This window comes from Vidua macroura, chromosome 1, assembly GCF_024509145.1.
Source record: "Vidua macroura isolate BioBank_ID:100142 chromosome 1, ASM2450914v1, whole genome shotgun sequence".
Lineage (NCBI taxonomy): Eukaryota > Metazoa > Chordata > Aves > Passeriformes > Viduidae > Vidua > Vidua macroura.
In genome coordinates this window covers 7,600,209-7,626,725 of record NC_071571.1, presented here as the reverse complement: position 1 = coordinate 7,626,725, position 26,517 = coordinate 7,600,209, and the positions used below count along the sequence as shown (strand labels likewise).

General features: G+C 40.8%; 1 protein-coding gene across 2 annotated transcripts in view; it reads right to left on the bottom strand.

Moving 5' to 3' along the window:
* The window catches only part of DPP6 (dipeptidyl peptidase like 6), a 394,434-nt gene that overhangs the window by 151,359 nt on the left and 216,558 nt on the right, over positions 1 to 26,517 (bottom strand). For both annotated transcript variants that reach the window (XM_053979702.1, XM_053979712.1), the window contains exons 2-3: positions 12,234 to 12,348; positions 4,792 to 4,890 (exon numbers count right to left, since the gene is read on the bottom strand). In XM_053979702.1, coding sequence (XP_053835677.1) covers positions 4,792 to 4,890; positions 12,234 to 12,348 — 214 coding nt within the window. The remainder of the gene's footprint in view (positions 1 to 4,791; positions 4,891 to 12,233; positions 12,349 to 26,517) is intronic.

The window sequence follows — 26,517 nt, the reverse complement described above, 5'->3', positions numbered from 1 at the left end:
ATTCTGACAGAGTAACCCAGTTTTTTTATGCCTTCATCAGATTTACACTAACAAAACCACTTGTGAGCATTTTCTACCTTAAATTCATTTAACATAAGACAGGAACTGTGATTGCATTGGGGTTCAAGGATGCCTGCACAGGAAACTCCTTCCTAACACAGATCCCAAATGTGCCCAAGGAAGGCAACTTTGTCCCTTGGATGCCAAACAAAAAGATGAGTTTTCCTTTCCTGTTGACAGCCCAACCTTGCCAAGAGAAATGCTCCTGCTGCCTTACAGTTTGGATGGTCACTTGCAAGCTGAGAATTGCTCTCTGACAAAAGGTTGTAGGGATGTGGGAGTTGGCCTCTTCTCCTAAGTAACAGGTGATAGGACCAGAGGAAATTACTTTGAGTCGTGCCAGATTTAGACTGCACATTAGGAAAAATTTCTTCACTGGTCAAACACTGGAACTGGCTGCTCAGGGAAGTGATGGAATCACCATCCTTGGAAGCGCTCAAAACCCGTGTCAAGGTGGAGCTTAGGGACATGGTTTAGTGGTGGACTTGGCAGTGCTGGACTCAGAGGTCTTTTCCAAACTTCATGATTCCATGAACCTTTTGGTCCCATGGAGAAGCAGCCCAGAGAAACTTGTACTCCAGTCAACCATGCTGTAGCTTCTAAGAGGGCAATTTAAGTCTAAAGAGCTGTCAAAGCAGCACCTTAGCACAAACCTTTTTCATAATGAAAAATATTAGCACTTACAAAGTTCTTAATATCTATGCAAAGCAACCTATAAATAATTCATTTACTCCACACAAATCTGGATCATTTGAAATGCATCAGTGCTTTTATCAATAGAGTGCAATGGATTTACACTGCAGAGAAGAGGCTTGAGGGCATTTGGGCTATCTTAGTATTGTTGATCTGAGCATTATTACTAAAGGTAAACTGAAATAAATTACCTCAGTCACTACACTGTTTTTTTCAGCATGGTAAATAAAACCTATTAGTTCTAGGTCATTAAATTCAATATTAGGTTTTAAAAGAGCACAGAAATTCTATGATGTTATTAGAGAAACATATGTGCTTCAGTATTACAGATAAAAGAATTGCTTCATTATATTTAGATATTAGTTATTAGTGTATTTTTCAAAGGGACTTTTGAGATAAAAGCCCAGCTGCCATTCTCAGAGGCAAGCTGGGCACACCATGGTCCTGGCTCTCACTGAGTGGCAGGTTTCCAAATAACTGAGACATTTCTGAAAATGTCATTTGAAGCCTCTTGCTAATTTACTCGTTATTCCTCTTCTCATAAGAATAAATATTATATTTCCAATATTACAGGTGAAGTGAGTGGGCAGGGACCTTAGAGAGAAGGGCTTGATTTTCACATTTTTTAAGTTCCTGTGACACTAAACATGTCCTTTGCTGTCCTGTACCTCAGTGCTCCTCCCTGCTTGAGCTCTTCATTTATATTGTGCTCTTCATTTTAACCTTTATCCTGCGCATTTGGCTACAATCACTCTGCAAGGATTGCCTCCCCAGGTCTGGCTAGTGTCTAGCCCAAGGAAAATATTCTCCTAATTAAAACCTCTGGTCACTTACCTACAGCCCAAAATCCTGACAAAAGCCACTGCTAGCTACAGTGTCTTGCAAGATGCCTACAGCAAGGCTGGAAAAACATCCTCTAAAGAGTAAGGACTGACACGTCACCCAATCCATTGCAATAACCTCTGTCAGGATATTAAAGGCTGCTCTGATGTTTTTCTAACTAAAACAGCATCCAAGTACTTTCAAAGTGGGAAAAATCTATTTGCCATTTAAGTACAAAGACAGAAGATTAGCATCAGTCTCCACAAGTGGCAGTTCAGTCTCCACTGCTTTCTTTTACATGATGCTCCCTCCCCATGAGGAAGGAGTGCTCCCAGGATGTGGGGGTCAGACTCACAGCTGGCAGGAATCACTGCAGCTCAAAAGGGCCACAAAACCAGAATGCATGACTCAACTGCCTTCTCAGGTCAGGTCTAAATAATGACTATGAATTATTGTTTCTAGAAGAAATCAGATGACCGAGCTGCTCTTCAGCACAAAATGACAACAAATTTCTTTATCCTGTTTTCTGCCAAACATTACAAGAACTTTGCACCATCACATTGAGCCTTTCAGAAACCTGAGCTAAACTGCTGTGTGAGAGAAATTACAGGAAAAGCCCAGTAATTGTGAAGCCTAATTACAAGGTAATGTGGTGCTCATGAGCAGAACTGCTAAACAATTAGGGACTAGACTAACGAGTAGGCCACCTGTCAGCTGGGAAAGAGCTGAAGAAAGGCTGGCACAGGACACTCCTGACAAGCTTTGGAGGGGGATGTGAAAACAAGGAAATGTTCAAATACTAGATTTAAGATACACAGTATGAAAAGAGCTGCTGATTGGAGCTCACATGCTTGTTAAGTATATGGAGAATACAATTGTAGCTGTACAGGAAAGGGAAGTTCAGCGCAGAGTGTGAGGCGTGGAGTGATGAGAACAGTGCAGGAGGTGTGGGATGAATGCGGCTGGAACACACAGAGCTCAGATTGTTTCCACTTGGACTGCTGGATAGGGGGGTGCGAATTAATCAACAGCAGAACCCCAAACTTCCTGTACTTCACTGCTTTACACCTACTATAGTGTAACATATATGCTATGCTGTCCTAAAAACCAAAACCTTCACAGTAAATTCAACATTTGCTCACACTACAGGGAAAACTTAACCAATAGCAGTCACTGGAAGTGGATCTAGAAATAAACTCTAGAGCAGTCCATGCTAGTCACAGAATCATAGAATCACAGAATGGCCTGGGTTAGAAGAGATCTAAAGATCATCCAGTTTCAATCCCCTGCCACGGGCAGGAACACCTTCCACTATCCCATTTGACAGATGCTAATTAAACAAAGTATTCTTTGCTCTCCCTAAACCAGTGGATAAAAATGCAAACTGAAATTTGAAATTACAGTGGCATCACAAAAATTGTAAAACGTTCCAATTTACAACTTTGTGCAAGTAAATTTAATTGTAAGTCCATTCAAAAAAATGCAAATATATTCACAAATGAGCCAGAAGTTGTGATTGGAAGCTGAGACGAAGCCTGTAATCTATACACTGAAAGTGTATTTATGTCAGCTTTGAGACTGGTTCTTTTCTTTTTTTCCCAGGTTCTTTAAAATCAATAGAATAGAATGACATAAAGCTATTGATTAGAAATATATTATTTTTCCACATGTCCATTGAGAATCAAGAAAATACTAAAACATGAGCTCAACGCATCAGTTTTGTGGAACTTTCTGTATGAACTGCAGCGCAGCTAATATTTCCATTACCACCATTGTCACTGTTGAGGCAGGGATGGGAGTGATGAGACTCCACGTTCAGAAGGCAAAGAATGAGCATTTATTCAAAGTATGTCTCTCTTTTATAGAGAACATCATGAAGACTAATTCCATTGGTCTTAAAGTAAAAATATTCCACCTGATTGGTACACTGGACTTAGGTCAGTGTAGCAGAACATATCTATAAGCAATATGAACAGAAAACAAGATTGTTTACATTCCTCCCGGACTTTTTCCCAAGCTTAGCCTGGCAGAAATCTTTCTCTTTCTCTCTAACTGGACTGAGAATATCCACACAACATTCCCAGAAAGTGGTTGTTGGGAGCACCATTCCCATGGAGAACACAGCCTGGAAAAGAGCTCCTGCACTCTGGCAGGTGTGTTTGTGAAGCTGTTTATTGTCTGCAACAGCTTTCCCCTCTGCTTGAGTGGGTGGCCGAACCTGCAGCTGGGGAATGTGTTAATTCAGCACTACCCTTTAACACTCTCTCTTTTCATTACAAGTATTAAAATTGTTCCCAATGGGTACAGCAGATGAGGAAAGCTAAACAGAGGAAGGACTCGATCCAGTTTCCCATTAAATTCAAAAGAAAAGCTAATAACTTCTGTGATAGTAAGAGCTGGACTAGAATTCACATGAGCAGCACACCACAAATCATTTTATTCTCAACTTGTTATTCTCAACAAGTTGTATCATATCGTGTTATTCTCAACATTTTATTCTCAAAGCTTGTTCTGACTGCAGCAATTTCTGGTGAGAGCTGTAATCTACATGCCCCAAAGTAGCTCCACTCCAGCAAATTCAACATGCATTAATTCAAGTATTATTTGGTTTTCCCCTTACTGAAAATGTAAGGCAGCAGAGGATAAAAAGAGCACATGGCTTGTGTGCAAGCCCCTGCCCAGCTGCTGCTGGAGCACTGTTTGCCTGTTGTTTAGCATTGCTTCACCTCTCTGCCAGGAAGAAAAACAGATTTGATGAGAGAATATAAACCTCCAGTTTTGTTTATGGTAAAATAACAACTGATGATGCTCCAACCATTTCTTCCAACCACGTGTTACATCACTTACTAAGTTTTGGATGCTCTTGGAGAAAAAGGCTGTAGTTTTTCATGCCTATCTATGAGCTCACTGGGCAGCCCTAGATAAAAAGTTAGAACAGCAGTGTTTGCATGCTTAACAGAGGGAAAACTGGAATAGGAGTTTGAAGATTGAAAAGAGGAATTCGAGGGCATGATTCTGGGCAAACAGCTCTCACTGCTGGAGCTAGGAGTTGGACAAGATGATCTCCAGAGGTCCCTTCCAACCCCAACCCCTTGATCCTGTAATTTCAGGAGCAACATAAAGAAGTGGAGGAATTAAGAAAGACATGAAAAAAAACCCCAATGTCCAGGGAGCAAGGAAGCAAAGCAAAGATACTATAAAGTGCTCAAAACTCACCATTTATCCATTTAGCCTCTGGGTCATGAATCTTAAAATCATCACTGAAGAGATCTTCCACTGTTATCTTCTTCTTCTGAGACAAGCTGTTATCTTCGACTGTAAAACATTCAAAAATAAACTACCATTAATTCAGCTTTGAAATGTATCTGAAAGCACAGAAACTGTGAATAGTGTCATGTCATAGCTCATTTGGAAACAGTCCACATTCAGCTTTGTGTCACACACAAATCCCTTCCCACTGTCAGTGTTATTAAAGGAGCACCTAATGGCTCATTAACAGAACCCTCCTTGCTATATATGCCTGGTCTTAACAGCTACAAAAAGACCATGAAATGGTCCAAACCACACATTTTCAGACATAACATGATCAAAAAAGAATCTATGTCATGCAAACACACCTATAGGTGTCATAGTGATATATATTGCTTACTATTTGACAGCTAAACCCCAGATAGTTCTGAAATTATGAGCTACATTTTAAAAAGTATTTAAAATGGCCCATTTTTTACAGCTTATATTTTTATTTCCTTAAAAATTTTAGCATAAAACCATAGTTGGAAAAGTGTTTAAACTTATAAGGGCTCATACAGAGTACTTCAGGAATTCACAAAAGACATTCCATGGGAATCAGACATTTGGTTGCAGAAATATTTTTGAAAAGTTTATGAGACATAACCCTTAATCCTTAGGTGTTGCAGAGCTGGCCCATAATAATTTTAATTTTTAGTGAAAGGATATACAGTTTCATTTGTAAACATGGCAATATCAAAGCTGAAAGTCTTAGAGAAAAACGAACAAATTTGAAAACCCAACAATTTTGATTAATACATTCCCTCTTTCCTTTTCTCCCATCAACTGTAATATTTTTTGTTTTGACAAGCAGTCACTCTCTATGAATAATTTGTTGTCAACATTCAATTTTTGGCTGAAATAATATTTTCATAGAAACTTTTCAGTCAGCTTTAAATACATTTGCTCTTTTAAAGAAAACAGAAGGCCACATTCTGAGTATTTCCACAACAGGAATGCGTTTCAGCATCTTTCCTCATGACAGTATCCTCATGCCTGAGGTTTATTGGCAACCTTAGATATCTTTAATATTGTTTAGTGCTAAACTTACACTGAACACTTATGATTAGAAAAGTGGAATCTGACCCTGAAGGCACTTATTTGTGGGGAAAAAAAAATCTTTGTTGTACTAAATTGAAGCCCCTGAGCTACCTGAGATGACAGAAAAATACCTGTGAACAGTGTTTTGTTCCACTAAAATGTGTTTCAGAACAAATTTTCACTTTTACTAAATTAAATTATATTCTTCAATGTTCCCTATTTTTCCCTGAGACTTCAACCACACTGTTCACTGCAGCTTCCAAATTCGAGAACCCATTCATACAAGTCCTCAGCCAAATCCCTCTGTGTGACAGCGTTATGCCAAGTTATTCCGCATAATTTTATCAATTAAAATGGAAAATATAGGTGACAAGGACCCCAGGAAATCATTCCAATTAATTCCACTGTGGTGCAAGTCCCCAGAACTGGATACCCAGGGAGGTCTGGTGGGGCAGGAGCCCAAACACAGCTCTAGGTTTGTGCCTGTTCCAGGAGATGCTTCCCAAATGCCCTCTGGAGGAGCACAGGCACCCCCTTCCCCCCATGAGGGCAGAAGGACAGGCACAATCAAACCTCTGTGCTGGAGATTTGAGAAGAAACAGGGTGGGAAGCCCTTCCCATTCTTCCTTTTTGTGCAGGATGGGGACAGCCAGTTTGGGAGCTGCACCATCTCTGTTCCTCCACAGCATTCAGCTCCTTGTGAGGGACAGCAGGAAGAGAGAGGCAGCACCTGGACTTTGCACACTTTGGAGCCTCTCTGAGGGATGAGGTGGGATTCCCTTCCTGTCCCCTGCCTTGGGCTGTAAGAGCTGCAAGAGGTCCTCTGCTGGACCATGGACTACACTGATCTCAGCCACAGAGCTGGGGAGAACGCAAATAAACTAAATAATAAATCCATCAATGAATTTCAGTAATAGAAAAAAAAAGAGGTTTACAGGCCTCTCTTCTAACAGATGGGTAGGTCAGAGGGCTTATTAAGAGCAAGAACATCTGCTCCATTCCTCTGGCCCTAATGGAAACATTTATGGAGGAAGAAATGCAATTGTGGGATCTCAGGCAACCCACTCTGTCCTGAGCAGCGGATTCTAAGTGCTCCTCAGGGTGCCTCAACCAGCTGGTGGACAGGTTGTGCTGTCCACACCCAACTGCAGGGACCTGGAGGCCTCTTTGGGCTTATGGAAGGACAGGACTAAGCATGTGCCAGGGTTTTTGTTTTACATTCACATCCCCCGGCCCAGCAGATCCAGATGGCAGCATGGCAACCACGCAATGGCACAGGGACCTGAGATCTGAGTGCCAAGTCACAAACCCAGCAGCCAAATTCCACAGCTACGTGCTGAGAGAACCAAGCAGAAACCGTGTCCATATTGGTTTGGATTCAATGTCAGAGGCATGGCAGAACCCTGTGTTAGGGTTCATCTGCCTGCTCTTCATCCTTGCAGTCAAACAAACAAGGATGAAATTCTTCATCCTTGCACCCAAACAAGCCTGGACTGGACTGACATCCCACAGCTCTCCAGAACAAAGATCCTCCACCAATCCAGAAAACTCCAACAGAAAGGAGCAAGGAGCTCACCTCACTGCCTGTTTTGCTTCTTCTCTTTCAAGCTTTTTCTCAACTCCAGCCATGCTCAGAGGCTGTTTGATAGGTGAGAAGGCTGCAGCCACCTTTGGGTGCCCACCTTTCTTTCCAGCTCCGGTGCTCAGGCACAGGCTGGTGCCAGATGCTCTCCTCACACACCTCCTGGCCTGTTGTGCATTGCATGACAGGGACAGTGCCTCCATCTCTCTGTGGCCAGCACAGCAGGAGCTCCATCCCCACCTCAGCACACCTGCTTGATCCCTGGGCAGACCCAACCCTCTTTTCCCCCAGATAACCTCTCTGTACCTGAAAGGTGGTGGCCAGAAAAGGCAAAGCCTTCTCCCTTCTGTAAAATCCCACCTGTTTGTAATGGTGTAAAATACACATTTATATATAACTATAGTTAACAAATTGTTCTCCTGCACAGCTGGTCAAAGGATAGTGCCTTGCTCTGAGTATCACAAGAGCTACAAAGTTTTCTAGGCAATGCCTTTAACTGTCAGACAGCATGCTGTGAATTAATGCTATGCAATGACTAGCTCAGTAACACTTCTGAGAAATAGTTCTTATGGATTTCTCAAAAATTTTAATATGGATTAGGGTGTACTTTCTTTTTTTTTTCAACTAAAAGGTCAGATTTGAAAGGAGCAAATATGATGTATATCTCCAGAAAGCTTTAAATATCAGGAACAGATGTATGAGAAATCAGCCTCTTCCTAAGCACAATGTCTAATGGAATTTGGAAAGGCCTTATTTTACTCAAAATTTCTGTAGGGCTTGGTCCTCTTTTCAGCTTTGCTCTATGTGTGTGTGCATGGGCAGACTTCTGGAAAGTTCTGCATGTCTTTATATAAATACACAAACAATTGAATGGGACCTGCACAGGTGCCAGGTAGGAAAGCCTCAGGACAGCACTGTCATCATTTGTATAAATAGTTTAACATTTTTCAAAGGTGGGTGAAGTGGCAGGACTCACACACCATGAAATTGGAGAAGCTCAGCATAGGCAATGGTGTCCTATATTGTAATTAAATGTAAACTTCCACCAATTACTTCTTTTGAGAATGCTGCTCTAGAACATCAATGGATACACAAATCATATAAATGCTGAGATGTTTTTAGGATTTTATAAAATAAGACATAAGCATTAGCTAGTAATAGAACACTGCCACTGAAATTACAGTATCTGCTGAATGCAAAGTCCACTGCTCCCAGTTTTTGTGCTAATCTTGGAGCAGGGTGAGTGACCTGCCCCTGAGAAACCCAAATCAGTAGGGATTTCAGCGCTTCTGAATCCAGAGTTAAAACCTTTAAAGGTTTGGGTTGATTTGAAAAATAATCTGAAAGAGACATACAAATCCTCATTTCCCCAATAATTAAATACCTTAATCATTATCTGCCCTGCTAAGCAAGTCTTCCCCACTTCCTGTTCTTGACTTTGCAGGAGATACCTGAGAGATTACCCAAGCTCTCCCAGTATTTGACCAAGTTATGGGTCCAGGTAACCACTTTTCTTTGTCTGAGCATGGACTATATGCCTGCATGCTGCACTCTACCCCAAATATGTCCAAAAGTACTCTGGAATTAGGCAATGACATCAGCACTAGTTTTAAAGCCTCTCTGTATTTCATGCCTTGCTACTGCACTGCAAAACAGGTCTTCAAACCAGCACCAAAATACTGAGAGAAAAATGGTTTCCCAGACTGAGATAGACAGGGAAAAGTAGGTAGGTAGTAGATACAGAGGTAAAATGCAAAAGGTTATTTGTACTGGTGTGACAGCATCAGGCTGGACTCCAACATTATCATTGGAAGGAAGAATTAAAAACATTTGAATATCCTCAGATACTTTGCCCAAGCCATGCCAGCCTGCATCACCCCCTTTGAGGCTTTTACAGTGAAGAGGGGCTTTTGTTTGGTTGTTTTGTTTATTTCCTGATGTCACTCATACTTGGCAGCTGCCCCTGAACATCCACAAAACTGCTCCACCTCTTTCCTTCACTGTGCTCCTGCCCCTTCCTCACCTCTTGTTCACATATCCATCACTTAATTTTCAGTTTGACTACCAAAAGATAATAATTTCTTCTTCCAGAGAACTATTTTATGGCAGAGAAGTGCAGACTCTGCCTCTCCTTTTGGACAGGCTCCTCCACCTTATCCACTCCTACCTCGTTGGGATGTGCTATGCCCAGCTGGGATTAGCAATGTGATAATTTTACATTTGTCCAACCAGTCTCAGAGTCCCACTTAGCCCATGAAATGAGACTCCCCTTCCCTTCTGTCATTGCCCAGCCTCGTAACAGGCTCCAGGGCCAGTGGCTTAGAAGAAGGCTGAACTCAGCTGCTGCCAAGCCACAGCAGCAACTTAAGCTCTGTAATTTACCCTTGGCATAATCTCACCACGAAGCACTTTGGATCCATAATAAAAACGGGAGCTCAGAGTTTTTGTACGTGCATATAAGACACAATTCTGAAACATCAACAGGGAAAAAAAAAAAACAAAAAAAACCCAAGCCCAGCTTACCAGCAGATCAGATAATTAGAAATCTCAAAAAACATGAGTAGAAATTTCGGTATAGAAAATGACTTTGCTTATTCCTAAATTTTAAGCACAGAGACCCTCTCAATATTATTATCTGGAGGTGTTGCTGGGTACATAATAAAAACTGTGTGATTTATATATGTGCATGTGTGTGCACACACACCCCAAAGGGAGAATGTCTTTGTGCATACATATAAAATACATATATAAAAAAATACACTTCTGAGTTGTATTTATAACTGAATATGAGTATTTCAAGAAGAAGAAGGAGAAGAAGAAGGAGAAGAAAAGGAGAAGAAAAGGAGAAGAAGGAGAAGAAGGAGAAGAAGAAGGAGGCCCCTGGAAACTACAGGCCTGTTAATGACATTTCAGTGCCTGGAAAAGTTATGGAAAAGATTATTCTGGGAGGTATTGAAAAAAAAACTAAAAGAGAATTCAGTCTTTGGTCACAGCCAGCAAAGCTTCATGAGGGCAGAGTCCTGCTTATCAAACCTGATTTTATATAATGACCACACTGTTGATCAAGGGAAGACACTGGATTTAAGCTTTTTGGATTTTGATGGAAGTGGCACCCATGGTCCCAGCTAGGCAGTGCTTTAGCTTCAAGAGAACTTGTTGAGGCTCACAGGTATGGACTTTGTAATCGAGTCTTTCCTGTACGTCTTTGGAAACTCTGTGCTTCTGTAAAACTGCAGGCAACATTTGCATACCTAACAAATTGTGCCTGATGTGAGTGTAGTCCACACACCATGCCCCAAAACATCTCAGAGATGAACAGCACTGTCCAAAGAGGTTGAATCTGAACACCAGCAAAATTAATTTAATAAATGATCTTTAATTAAGTTTTACCTTAATTAATTTAATTACATAATTATTCTGGTATGACCACATGGAACTTAAATTTGCATTGAAAACTTCAGGATAACATGAAACAAACTGAATATGTCATGACAATAAAAAAACTGAAAAAATAATGTACTGATTGCTTCACTCATTTTCACATTAACTCAATGCACTCCTGTATTTCTTGGTTTGTTCCTGTCTCCAGTTCCTTGCACAGCAGGACTGTGGGATAAGAATTTTGTCAGGGAAGATGGCCTAGACCTGCTGGACTCATATATTTTGCATGCAATGAGCTGGAAATCTTTGCCCCACAACTTCTGTCTCATTTTTCCACTTCACTACTCTGTGCTCTTCCATGTCCTGAGGTTTTATTTCTCTCTTGCCTCCATTCTGCTCCTCAGCTCTGTGCTCTCTCTCCTGTTGCTCCCTAGATTCTACCACTCACATGTACTCATCCAAGAAGGAGTCCCTGTTCTTCTCCTCTACATCCCTAAGCAAGGGACCTTTGCCTTCCCCTGTGTTTTGTAGCTCCTCACCCTTTCTGACACTGAATTCTTTTTCCTATGTCTTGTCTCTCATTTTGTTTGTCTTTTCATATTCAGTTCACAATCTTGTCAGTGCTGCAAAAGCACTTTATTTCTACTGCCTAAGTAGGCATGGAAATTTTCAGCGCTGTATAAATGCATAATAATCAATAATCATAATGACACATTATACATTAAAATTCAAGCCTACAACCTCAGCAGCTACTGTAAGAGAAGTAATTTACAGAGGTTACATGCACAGAACTTTGCTGAAACTTGGTAAGGGGATTAACTAAAAGAATTCCTTATTGGGAAGTTACTAATTATTTGCTGTCGATAAGTACAATCTGGTATATCATTATCTGAAATTGCTTTGTAAACACTGTGGTCTGAACTAAAAAATCAATCCAACTGAATGGAATGGGATTTAGGTGCCAAGGCATCTAATGCCATTTCCAATGGTCCAGGATACGACACGCAACTGGCAACTACTGCTCCATGTGGACATGAATTTCAGGACCTCCTGTGCCCTCACTGACTGCCCCATGTGGGTTCCTCTCCTACCCTGGCACATCTAAAATGATTCCCCATCCATGTTAAGGCAATCAAGTTCCAGGCTTGTGCCTTCAGGTCTGCAGCCTTGATTTCTGAACTGAAATCTAAAACTCTAAAACAATCTCCCTAAGAATAGCCTTGAACTCAGCATCACACTGAGATAAAGTGAGGAAGGAGGATTCCTTTGATGTCGACTTTGCAGTTAGTTTGTAATCCCTTTTCTCTTGGAAGGGCAAAATTATAAAAGAAAACCAGACTGGAAGTGAGTTAAAGGTTATAAATACCTGGTGTCAGGAGTATGACAGAGGTGACAATCAGCGAGCAGATAACGAGAATAACAAGTAAGGCAATTGCAATTCCCTTCCAGTTTCTTTGAGGAGGATTACTGCCCACCAGCTCCTAGAAACATCAAAAGAAGATAAACATTTAGAAAAGGGCACTTAGACAAGGAAACAGGCACAGAATCCAGGCAGCAATGTATGTCTGCAGATCTACACCCTGCGACCACGGTGGGTGACGCCCTTGAGCCAAATACAGTTCAGGCTGTTATAATTCATGGTGGCATTAATTGAATTCATCCCAAATAATTATACAGCAAAGAAATGCAATGCACCCACAGGTGGCTCAGCAGTGGAACCCACACTCCTCATTATGTTCTGGCACACAGGCACCAGCCCCCATCCCAGCACTCATCCAAACTCACTCATCAACGCCGATTTCCTACCAACCCTCATTAAGTCTGGGAATGAGGAGCTTTACAGTAACCTTCAAGAGACTTTCATAATAAGACGTCAGAGAAGCATACAGGAAGATAAATAATTCACAGGGGCATGCATCGAGATAAAAATCAATAAGGATATCCCCCTGGTGAACTTTCCTGCCTTCCCAGAAAACATGACATCTCCTCAGGGCGTACTGCGTGCACTCCTAGGTTGGTAGGTCTGAGGAATTGAAGACAGGCTTCTTGTCTAGCATATACATTAAATTTAATCACATCCTTAAAACTTCAGAATAAAAGCTCCATCACCACTCACTGATTAGCTCTGACTGCACTGTGGTTGCACCATATGTTCTGCCTACGATGTATACAGCAGCCCTGCTCTCAGGACTGAGGTTTTATGAAGTGCTGTGTTCGCATTCACAAGATCTTAAAAATTTATTGCACTTTCATGTGTTTTGCTGGATTCCTCTTAGCATTTTGCACTGTATGTGGTTTCATGCATGCATTGAAGCTTCCACAGGAACTGTATGAAATATGAGTGCACTCTGCTTTTCTGGGAGGCTGAATTCACTCAAGGGATCTGGTCACAGCCAGAACAACTCTGGATGCTCCTCCTCCTTGTGAAACTCATCTATTTAGGTTTTTTTGCCTCATTTCTTTTATTATGAGGGATGGCGTGTCTAAAACCAAACTGCTGGTACTTCTTTAAAAGACTATTTTTTTTCCATTTTAAATTTTTTATGAAAGCAAAAAGCTTTCTAGTAGACTAAGTTCTTCTGTTATTCAGAGTTTGCTTTACTTCTGTTTCTTCAGCAACAAGACTGGAAGAGAGAAGTCAGGCAAACCTCACAGTTTTGTTTTCAGAAGACGCTGGGAAATATTTTTCAACCTTTCCCTAGAATTCATTTTACAGAAAAAAATAATGTCTAGACTCACTTTCTATATGTTTGGGGATCTAGCTACTACAAAAGCTATAAATCTGCAGTGGAAAACCAAGTTTGAGGCATTAAACACCTGATGCACTCCATCTATTCTAATTCAGGAAAACACATGAGGCTTCTTTTCTTTATGGCCAGGAGGGGTAGAGGTGAGCACACTCTCCCTCTTTGTCTTCCCCTTGTTTGTACTTTGCTTTCTATTTGAAATGAAAAATAATTAGAAGGAACAAATTTATAGTTTACTGTCATTACTGGAGAAAAATTTGAAAAGTAGGTCAGGAGCTTTGAGAAATGTAATTTTGGCAACAAGCAAGGAGAATAAATACTTCCATTCCTACAGATCCTTTACCCTAAATATGAATACAAAAGTTAATCAATTTAGTCTCCTAACGCCATTTTTAGGAAACTGTTACGGTCTCCAATTTTCAGGTGATGCAAAACAGCACAAAAGATAGTCTGTGGCTTTCCAAGGGAAGGACATTTATAAATAAGCCAGGGAATTAATGCAGGGCTTCTTAGTAGATGGCAGAAATATTCTTTCTTTCACATCAGGGTACAGGGGGGTCTAGAGAGAAATGGGAGAACTGTGGAGAAGCAGGTGAGAAACCCAGCCAAGCCCTCAGAGTGTCTTGGGACAGAGTAAAACACTGACAGTGTTACAGAACTGATGGCAACAGTCACAGTCCTGAAAATAATCTAACATTGTCACCACAAATGGTCAGAAGTTTAAAATTGAAGAAGAAATTAGCTCATGGACTTGAATAACATCTACAATCCCAGATGTAGTTCAAGAGCTTAATAACACCTTGCATTAAGTGTGAATTTCCCATCCATGAGTCCCAGTGTGATAGAAACACACACATAGTTGAGTGTTCAGGACAGCTGTACTTGCACTGAATCCATTATCAACTCAATCCCATTAATTCTCCAGGCATTCAATCAATATTTGAGCAAAATCTCGACCAAAAAAAAAAAAAAGACTGTGAATTTCTAGTGTATTAAGAGGAAAAAAAACTATTCATAAGCAAAATATTGGGGTTTAATACACTGCAAAGAAATAGAAAAGAACATTTTCACTTTCTTTTCAAAATTCCATCAGGAAATTTCCCCTGGTAAAAAGCAAGGAGAGATAAATGACTTTTCAAAGAAAGACAAACAGCTTTCTTCAGCACAGGTTTGGAAAGCTGCTCTTTTGTTCTCAGTCATTTGAAGTCTCTTTTGATAGAATCACTTACAGCAAAACTGCAGACACATCACACCATATTCATGATAGCACAGCCACCTCAGATTATTCCTGTCTGTATTTCTGTTAAATCCAGAGGGATGTTGCTGTGTCACTGTGACCATCTTTTACCTCCAGGAAATTACAGCTCCACCAGCCTGTGATACCCCCTGCCCTTGGCAGCAAACCCTCACCCTTCACTGGGATTTCCCAGCAGCAGGCATCACTTCTCAGGGGAGCCTCTGCACTTGGGACTGAAGCCAGGAAGGTGTTTAATTCAGCCCTGGGCAGGTACTGATTCAAGCACATAGATGATGTTCTTGAAGAGGCAGCTCAAAGGGTGCATTTCCAGCACAGAGCTCAGAGCTGGAATTTGCCTGTTCTTAAAAGACACAGCTTGCAGAGATAAATATGGAGATGTAAACTGGCCAGCAAACAGATGCCTTTGTGTTAATCCTAAAGATAGCAAATTTGGGTTTCATACTGAAATCTGAGCATATGACACAAAGGGAAATAAACCAAGCACATATGGTTTCTGCTCTGATGAAAAGAACATGAAAGAAAACATTGAATTCACTCATCAGTGGAACCACCTCCTCTCTGCCTCACAGGAAGCACTAACACATCCTCCTGACCTCTGCTAATAAGCTAAAGCCCTTCAGCTTGGTTTTCTCCTTCTTTTCCTTTGCTGCTTGTTTTTCACCTCCTTCTTCCTATTACATGAAAACTAAATTGATTTTGGATTTGGAAAGTAAACCAGATGTTTCCACAGGTTTTTACATAAGCACACTTCATTGATGCTGCATATTAAAAACTGCAAATGCTGTCACTTACATATTCATTTGTGATTGAAAAACCTTGCTAGCCACCTGTGAAGTTGATTTTGGAGCCATTAATCTAAACATCTACAGTATTTTAAGACTCTAAAATACAGATCACGGTGACATATTTTCCTGCCTGTGAAAGAATCACTTTGTTGACATGTTATGGATGAAGGCTGGATATGCTCCAACCCAAGATGCTGTCAACAAAATTATTTCTGGCATGTTTATTTGAAACCTGCCAAAAGCCTGCCAGCACAGTGGTCATATTACAATAATATAATAGCTTCTTAAAACAACTCACCAAGCACAACTTCTTTTTTCTTTTTTTAATAACCCTGTCTATATGGCTGAAGGACAATATAGACATCACTTGTGAAGTATAGGTATTATTTAATAAAACTAACACATCCTGGACCAAAATCTTTGAAGTATCAGCAGTGAGATAGTCATGGTTGGCCTCAGTGTTTTTCAACATAGAGCTGCCACTTTTATGCAATAATGATAAATCCCAGTTGTGTTATATGAAATATACACATTCCAGATACAGGTGCTGGATTTAGAGGTTCCTTGCAGAAGCAGGTGACACTGGGCCATCGAGACTGAGCTCTGGACTCAGTTACACTGGTGTAAATCTGAAGCAAAATACAAAAGAAAATCCAAGAAATTAATGGTATGAAATAAAAGCAGGTGCAAGATGTTTTGTTGGCCTCAGAGGTGGCACAATGGGGATTTATAATTTTGTAATTATAATAATTAATAGTAATTTTGTAGTTTCCAGACTTGCTACTCTTGCAAGCTCTGTTTCTTGCTTCTTTTTTATTTATGTCTAATTTTTGACCTTAAATATTACACTTATAAACAGAGGAAAGAAAAATTCTTCTAACAAGCTTGTTAACAATGATAATTAAAAAATGTGTATTTTAGCTTTCACTCATGCCACCTGGCTCTGAATTAGGACTTCTGACTGATGAAATGTGGGTCAGTGTGGTGTCTCTGACAACTCAGCTTACCAAGTCCAAAATCTGGCACAGAATAAGGTATGGGAACACAACAGTGTCCCCATACCCCATTTTTGTCCAAGACAAAAAACTCCTGTGAAGTTCAGTGGAAAAATAATCTTGTTGTTAATTAGTTCTTTATAATACAAAATTGCAGCAAATTATTCCTGCTGAATAGTACAACAAATGAGCTGAGGAGTGGGTAACCCATACAGTTATTAGATTATTAACCTTATGTTGCAAAAATGAAACACTAATTGCGATGATAATGGCAGTAAACGAAATGAATTGCAGTGGTTACAGCAGGAGGTTCACTGAGACTCCTGGTTATTGTGCTGATTGATACTGCATTACTGTCTCATCACAATCCTCCTGCCTGGATCCTCCTCTGCTCCCCTACCTTAAACCTAGGATGGAGTTTCTTCACGGTCAGGAATCATTTTTGATACCCCGCTTGGCACAGAGGGAACCTCAGTCACTACAGAATTTAGGAAGTATCATAACACAGATAAACAATAATAAGCATGTAACTGCATCATTCTCACCTCTGAAGTCAAGCTGAGTTACTCTTGCTTGGGGGTATTTTATTTATTTTCTTTCCTTTCCTTCTCCTCCCTACTCGCCTCCCTCCCCTCTGCTGCTGCAGACCACCCTGGGCTGGAGTGTGATGTAGAATAACAACCAGTTTCCAGACAGACACAGAGCCTGAACCCGAGGCTACAGAAACTCAGTTGTTCAGGTGCTAAAGGTGACACTTCAGAGTGAGAGGAATAAAAACTTGCTCTGTTTTTACAAATGAGGCATGGCATGTACGTGGGCTTTCCTGCAAAACCCCAACAGAAATAAGAGGGATAAAACCATCTGCCTGTTGTGGTGATGAAAGACAACTATGTTATGTTTTTCTTCATCTTCTGTTGATGCTTTTAGTAATAGGGAGCAATGATTTAAGTAACAGTGAACATCTTTGCTGCCTACTCCCCAGCACTGTGAGACAAACCTTTTACCCTGCACACAGTGCAGCACATTCTCCTGCCCTGCATTTCTGGGAGGCTCTTTTATGAACGCCCTAAAGCCATTCTGTTTGGTTCCATCTCCTCCCACCATTATCTGCAAAGTGCACACAGGCAAATATTCAGAGGCTGGGCACTAATGGTGTGTTTGGAAGTGAGTGAGGAAAAGGCTGTACCCGTAACACTCAGCTCCCCATAAATTTAAACCTTGCATGTTTTATGCTTTGGTAGAGCTTTCAGTCTTACATGTTTCTATTACAAAGCCAGTAGGAGAAAATGAATGCCATCTGCATCCCACACACCTCAGAGTAGCTTTACCAGATGACAAGTCTTCCATAGTTTAGAGCAGAAGGCACCAGATCCTCAGTTAGCATTGACTGACACAGATCATTGGCTCCACTGGAGCCAAGCCAGTCTGTCAGCTACAAATGAAACACAGTGCTGTTGCTATGTTAAAAGAAAAATAAATCTGTAAAATTATTTAAATACAGTAATACCTGGAATTCTTAGCTGGTTTGGATTGCAGAAATGGATATTTAATAACTTCCCATCATTTTTATAGGCATTATGATGAAATGGTTTTGGATCACCTCCAGACCTTGCAGTACTAAAAGATTAATTTAGCTTCTCTATGTTTTGAACTGGCATTTCACATGACTTTTGTACCCAAGTAGAGTGACCACACTGCAATACCCTCCTATGCCCTTACAGCGTACGTAAATAAGCACCACTGCAATTTGAAACGTTCCCAAATTATTCCTAGTGCTTCAGGACAGAGTGACTCCATGGAACTTTCAAAATAAATGAGAACCTTGGAACATGGACTCTGAAATCCTGCCAGAAGCCAGTTCTCAAGGTTACAAAATTCAAGCTGCAAATGCCGTCTGAACCTGTTGCACGACGAGCGGTTCCAGCCAAAGGCACAGTCATATTCTGACCATGGCCAGGAGAAAGGAGATGGCAACACTGTACCTGTGTATGGCACAGGACATGTGTGACTACAGATACTTTTAGCCAAGAACTGTGTTGGCCTTGATCTAATGTCATTTTATTAATCTCCTTCACTTCCCCCCTTAGTTTGGCTCATTCTGGTGCCTTAACCCAGATGTTTTTATAGCACCTGGCACAGTGGGACTGTAAATCCTCTCAGGGGTCCTTAGCTACTGCTGTAATTCAAATCATAATTAAAGACCCATTCCCAGTACTGACATAGCCCATAAAATCAACAGCATTTCTTTGATTTTATTTCAGTGTTTGATATAAGCACACACATTAACCTGCAAATCATTTCCTGCAGTGAAATATCTGCCACACCACCAGTAAAACTTGGTTTGATGCTTAGGATTTTGTTCCAGAGGAGTCTGTGTGTTCACCAAATCCATGAACAGCCCAAATGCCATAGATTGTGTCACTGATCCCAGGACTCCTCTATGCCACAGCACTTGCCCAGCTCCAGGTTTTCCACTACAATGCTCTCACAGCCTGACTCCCTCCAAACCCAGCCACAGCTCACACGAGCCCTGAGACAGCTCATACCCATGCAGAGAGCATCTGCAAACAGTGGTGCTGCCAAGGCATGCCAGGATGGCATCTCCCTACTCTATTTCTTGAAGAATTATGATCTCAAGAAACAGGAAAAGAAGCTTTCCTGAAAGATTTGAGAGCTTGGCAAAACAACCTCTCAGCTTTTTTTGTCTCCTCGAATTCTAACAAAATGGCATTCTGCTTACATTTGTAAAAAGGCAATTGCAATTTTTAGTGAAACTGTATTTCAGTAAAAAGAAAAAAAAAACATTCAATTTCTCACTCTGAACACCAAGAAAGAATTTATGATAAGGGAAATAGTTAGGTGTTTAATCTCCCTAGGCAGAAAGACAGCATTAAAAATTTTGTTCAATGTTGCATTTTAAAAATTCCTAGGCTTTTCTATTTTTTAGTTTACAAATAATTAGTTTCTAAATGGTACAGGAAAGAAAACATGAGGCAAAGGAAGTTTCATTCTGAAATAATTTGCCTGGGAGCAATGTGAGGAAGAGCTATGAAGACAACCAAGGTTTGAGGTCACTGTGCTGCAGAGACAGTGAGAAGAGGAATATGAAATCCATATGTAGAGTGGAGGGGGGGGGAGAAAATAGATTTTACACAACTTATTTTCAAGCACTAGTCATTTACAGCTTTGAAAAAGACAAATTGTTTCATGCATGGATGTTTCAAAGGCAATGCAATTGCATAATTCATCATTGTACTAATATTTATATGAAAATGATACTTATAATTTTACCTTTAAGGGATAATTTTACCTTTCATTTTCTGTTGTTTCTAAGATCAAGTCATTTTTGCTATGTAGGTCTCTAATGTTGCAGTATTTAGCTAAGATTTGAAATAAAATTATGGAAAGAATATTCTTCTCTGATATGAATTTTAACTGAATCAAACAATGGAAAAAGAACATGTAAGTGTGAGCCTGCATTTTACACAATTCTTGTAGATGAAAAGGCAGTAGAAGCTGTGAGAGCAGGATCCAGAATGGAGGTTCTATTCTCCCAGCTAAGTGGCTTTCTCCCCAGTCTGCACAGCCCAGAGTATTTGCTTAGTCTCTGTCCCCTTCATCTCCTCTCTTGAAAATTTCATTCCTGGTTTCACAAGTGAATACAAACCAGTAAATAAAGTCCCCCAGAATCTGTTCTCTTATCCCAAGGGTGATTGGCTGTGCCCTCCTCTCCCTCAAAAGCCAAACCCTCCAATACTGGAGTGCAGCTCAACCCTGCCACAACTTCTTTAGCAAAACAGTCCCTGGCCCACCCTGTACACCAACCTGTTCTGCAGCATTCCTGGGACAGTCCTGCTATAAGGGGCCAAAACCACACCTGGGAGCACACTGACAAAGCACATCAGTGATCACCTGTGGTCAGTCCCCTCCACCCCTCTGGGTTACCTCAGAACAGGAATGCAGCCCTAAACTCCATCAGTATCCCAAAACCTTAGCATTAGTCCCCAGCTCCCCTCCAGTTGTGTAATTCTTACAATTAAGGAAAATCTTTTGCTTGAGCCCACACTGTTACTCAGAAGTAAAGAGAAAGTAAAGAGAAGTACACAGAAGTAAAGAGAAAGGGACACAACAGCAAAAGAACAGATGTTTTTAATATATTTTATAATGCTGACTATTTCTTTCTGCCTAGCAGCGACCTGAGCTGACATCCATGGGCATCACTTGGATGATGAGGCAGGAGGCAGAGTGCACAGGCTGTGAAACTGCGCTCAAAGTAGCTGGGAGACATCTCACTTCTCCCAATGGGATTTGCTCGGGCATTTCTCAGATATCCTTGAACCAGAAACCACCTCATGGATATCCTGATTGAATGTTCATAAAGTTGGTTTTTTTTTTTAAAGTTCTAATTTCCCCAGGCCCTTGTCCAGCACTATCTTAGGACAACTGTGGTTTGAAGAATTGCTGCTCTTTGAAGGGTGCTCAGGCTCTTGGCATGAAATGCCAGCAGCTGGCTCAGCACCGATGCTGCTGTCAGGAAAAGCGACTCCAAGGTCTCCAAAGGTTTGTGAGTCTTATGCTTGGTCTGTTTTAATTGATTTGTGTTTTTGCTAGGGTTCTCACAGCACATTACAAGGCTTTGCAAAGTCATTTATTTTAATTTTCAAAACTTTCTGGTTGACAGGAAACACAACCAACAAACATTAAGTCATTTTTCCTCGGGAAAGCAAGATGCCAAATTTCCCATACTGAGTTGTGTTAACTGTGGCACAACACCACAGCAGCGTGACTCCTTGTATAGAAAGAACACTTTTGTTGCTCATTTTTCATTTGAAGGAGTTATCCTTAATTCAACACAATTCTGAGATTCAGTAAATAAATTACAGAATGAAATGGAAACATCCACATTCCCACTCAAAACAGAAATTAAATAAAAAGAAGCAAAACTGATTGAGACACAAATTACAATTTTTTTTTTCCTCTTGGTCTTCTATCATTTTACAAAAGTCACTGCCACCAGGGCCACCAGCAGAAAAGCCACTGCATTATCATGATCATTTCTAATCTCCCTGAACAATTCATGTTACCATCTCAGGAGCACTGACAAAAACACCTCTTCTCCCGAGTCATGCAGGTGGTTTATTCAAAAATGCAGGGATATTATTGAAATAAACAGGCTGTAGGATTTGAAAAGAGAAAAATCACTCATGCAGACTCAATGACTTATGTGTGACAGCTTCATTGCATCCCATGGAAAAATGGCCCAGAGATGGTAAGGAAAAAAGTATCCAAGAAAGAAGTTTCTTCTCCACACCTCACCAACCTGTTATTCTCACAAGAAGCAGGGTTTGGGTTCTGAAATTGAAAAGTTTATCAAACCCAGCAGGCAGAGCCACGGCCACATTTCCCTACAGAGATCAGCATAACTTCGGATCAATGTGTGATCTAAACCCACGTGATAAAGGTCCTCTGTCTTCATCTCCCTGTCCATCTCACTCATTTTGCAAGACTTAAAGACATCCTGAACTTGTGATGCTGCAATGGACCTTCCAGCACAGACCTCCCTACCAAGCAGCCAGTCTGAGCCCTCTGATGTGGTGCTGCAAACAGCACATTGCACCCTGCACTCCCTCAGAGCTGCTCAGGTCCTCAACATCCAGTGCCTTCACCAGGATTCAGGCACAGGAAAACTCCTGAGGACCTTTGCCTTGGTGCCTCTCTTCACCTCATCTAAGATAAAAACTCCTCCACAACTAATAAAAGAGTTCAGAAGTGATCAGCCATGGAGAAGAGACAGCAAATGACAGGGGCTGGAATACTGGTATTTTTAAAGATAGATGAGCATTAGCACAGCCAGGAATTCATTTGCCATGTGAAAAATCTATTCAGAGCAGAATGGGAACTCTACCAATTAATACACTTCACAGATGTATCTCTTCAATAAGCAGAGTTACAGGGATCATTTTTCTTTGACACACTCCAAAAGGGAATGAAAAGGTTAATGTAGTGTATGTGAGAGCATTCTTAAAAATCAATTTAAGGGAATTTTGTCTGCTGTAAATTATGCTCTGGCACCAGGGAAAGTCATCAAACTCAAATTAACAAAAGGAACAAAAGAATTTAATCTAAAACTACATTATGATTGTATCACTCATTGGTGCACACAAAAAAAATCAGCAACATACATTTAATTTTTACCTCCTTTGATTATAAAAAGGCTATTAAAAGTGAAATATAATGTTGAATCACAATTAAAAGCAGGACTCTCCCTCCTACCAGCCTGCAAAGCACAACATTTTCTGTAATGCAATATGAAGTCATTTTGGTTAGGAAACCCATTTGTCAGCTCTCCTCACATTACCAGACTGTGACCCCTGTACCTCCTCTTGCACACTCTTCTGTAATCTCAGAAAAAGCAGAGTTTGGCTTCTGAGCTCCAGACTTCCCATTTGGTGAGACCTGACACTGGCCTTGCTACAGGCTGAAGGTGTGAAGCTTCACTGGGCTCGTGGCATCTGTCTAGAAGACCTGAAACAGTTTTCAGGTTTCCACTAATTTCAACTGGCAAAAGAGCAAACGTCAGCTGAAATCCTGTTTTTTCAAGAGATCCAAACATTTCCCAGAACTTCTGCCAGAGGTTGTCCACTCCACATCATCTGACTTGCAAACTGTGGAATCCTCTCCCCCTCACAGCTATACACAGGGTATCTTCTCTACATGGAGAGGACACAGAGCAGGACAGTGACATTCACTCTCAAAGCCACAATCAGAATGTGTCTTTGAAGTGACACAGCCCCACACCATGTTTCCCAAAATTATCACCCATCACAGCCCTTGTGCTTTTCTCAAGTGACATTTGCTGTCACCAAGCTCAGGAATTGAAAGGTGGCACTGAGGACTGCAGGATTTTATGGCATGTTCTGTGTCAACGCAACGAAGAGAGGACATGACACAACTGATCTGTGCTCTTATGTTGGCTGCTGTGCTGGTTGCCAAAAGATACCACAGCACAGTCAAGGAACAGACAGATCCTACCAGCTGCCCAGGATAAATTATTGATATTTATTTTCCTTCCATGGCACTGGCATAAACTTTGTTGTGTATTCAACAGCTTTCCACCACTGAAACTTCCCTCTGTAGAGAGCAGATAGTGGTTGGTGCAAAGAATCTTAGTTATTTATCTTCATTCATTGCCAAATGAGGAACAGAAGCCATGGTTGTTTTGCTCTTGGCATTTTTCACTCCTGAAGTGTCCCCCAGGTTGAGTATCAGACTCCACATTTCCCTGCCCATGTCTTCACAGTACTGTGGGATTTTCCACCTCTACTTCCAGAAAATCTTCATCTGTTGGTAAATAATGGCAAGACTACATGACTAAACATATCTGTAGTTTTTATGTCTGATGAGGGTGCTATGGATCATTTATTCCCTACTCTTACAGCTGCTTTGATCTATCAATGAAGGGACTATCAAGCAGTACTCTTGGTTGCCAAGATAAAACACAAGGTTAAAGCAACCATTCCACCTAAAAATTGAACACAGAAAAGGAAGGGAGCCATGGTACTAGAAAAATTGCAATCATTTTTCTTACATTAATTTGGACAAGGGTTGTGAGGGAGCAAGGGTCAAAGAAACCCAACCAAAACCAACTTGGATTGCACAGATTCATTCACTGCTTTGTATTGCTAAAGAAGTGAAGTATATATGAATATATATATATATACATGTATAGATAGATACAAAGACACAACTTTTTCTCTCCATGTCTTGTCACGGGAAAGCAGAGACTCACCCTTTACACACACTTACTTTGTGCAAGAAGTCATTTCTTTTTCACTCACTATTTTTTATCTCCTTTGAAATGTGAAATACACTGTCCTTCCATGTGCTGAGTGGAGCTGGGCTTTGGCTTCTCTGAAGGAGCAGCTCACAAGTCAATAGCTGCAGCCTCCTCCCCATCAGGTAGAGAACAGCAGCATTTTCATCACTTCACCGAATCCCTTCCCCATATGGTCAGGGACTATGACTAGTGAATAATTAATTAAAATATATCTGATCAGAAGTTCAAAAGAAAAAGAGGAATTGAAGTAAAAGCCAGTGGCTTTTTTTTTTCTTCTTCTTCTTCTTCTTCTTTTCTTCCCCATTTTCTTTCTTTTTTTTTGCCATGGCCTTCTTTGGGTTCACAGGGAATAAAAAGGCCCTTGGTGGTTGTGTACTCCAAGCCCCTGGAGGTGCTCAAGACCAGGTTGGATGGGGCTCTGAGTTACTTGGTGTAGTGGAAGGTAACCCTGCCCATGGAAATGGGATTGGAACAAAATGGTCTTTAAGGTCCCTCCCAACCCAAACCATATTCTAAATCTGAAAGCTCCCCCCATCCCCATTTGTGCTCCTGACAGAATGGTGGCTGTTGGTGCCATGTACCTGCCCTGTGCCTCCCAAAGCTCACGAGGGCACCTTGAGCTGAGCAGTGTTTGGAGCATGGACCTGTCTGAGAGCTGGGAGAGGGGCTGGGGCAGTCAGTGCAGCCACAGGGTCCTGGGACCCCAACAAGATAACTTAGAGCTATGACTTGTGACAGTGACTGCAAAGCTTTCATTTACTTTTTAGTAGTAGGATGGAGGGGGAAAAAAATTATGTTTTATGACCTCTCTTTTTTAATAAGAAATATCTTAAGACTGTGCCCTAGTGCCCAGCGGGGTTATTGGAATAGCAAAGAAGCAGCACTGATTTTTTTGCATACAGTATTTTGTCTTTTAAAATATTGTCCTATAATGTAAAATGAAAAAATCATCTTATGCACAGGAAAACTTGCAGCAAACTAATGGGGCACTACAAACATAGGATTGTTCTTTTTTTCTCCTTTTATTGGAATTTATTCAAAAATATAATCAGAATCTAGCTCATTCTCTTACATAACCCTTTGTGAAGGACTCTTAAAATTCACATCAACAGCATCTCATTCCCACTTTCCCCTTAATTTCCATTTTGTTTAATGGCTTCATCACCATTTATTTGTGATTTTGGTATTTTTTTTTCCCTCTTGTGAGAGAAAATAACCTCTCCTGGGTAATAGGACAAAGAGTTGGAAGCTGTTTGTTTCTGCTGTGCTTCTGTAAAAAATACATTAAAAACCATTCCTTTACAGGGAATAAGCCCAGTTCTATTTCTTTTTCCCTGGGGTCTGGTGACACAATTCCAGCAATGCCAAGTCCAGCTGCAAGTGCTACGTGAGGAGGTGCTCTGAGTTCCACCACTGCACAGCCCATCCCCTTTGCAGGCTGAAGACGTGGAGTGCAAAATAATCAATCTTCCAAGGCCTTAACAAGCCCCTGTGCTACAGCCTGTACCTTGCCATCAGCTTCTAGAACAACAAAAAATGCCCAGCACAGACAGAAAAAAATAGCTGGAGACTTCTATCAAATTCGTTTGCAACATTACAGGAGGTAATTAACATTTGTCCTATAACTTTTCAATGGAAATGAGAACATTTGCCATCTAGACAGGAAGTCATTGTCTCCCATGCCAATGAAAGATATCTCGAGATAATCCTGATCCTTTAACAAGAATTCTGAACTCAGAAAATCTCAGAAGATGGGCCTATGAAACTTCTGTGCTTGGATTCATGCTCAGCATGGACTTCACAAGAGCCTCTCATAATCTATAGCATCCACACTTACATATCTCTTAATTATAACACCACATTTTCAGTTACATTAAGCCTTATAATAAGAATTAAAATTCCTAAACCAGAAAATGCACCTCCTGAAAAAAAAAAAAAAAAAAAAAAAAAGAAAAAGGAAAGACCAAATGAGAGAAATGGTTAAAAAAAAAAGTTTAATTTTTACAGACTACTTCATGCTTGTACTAG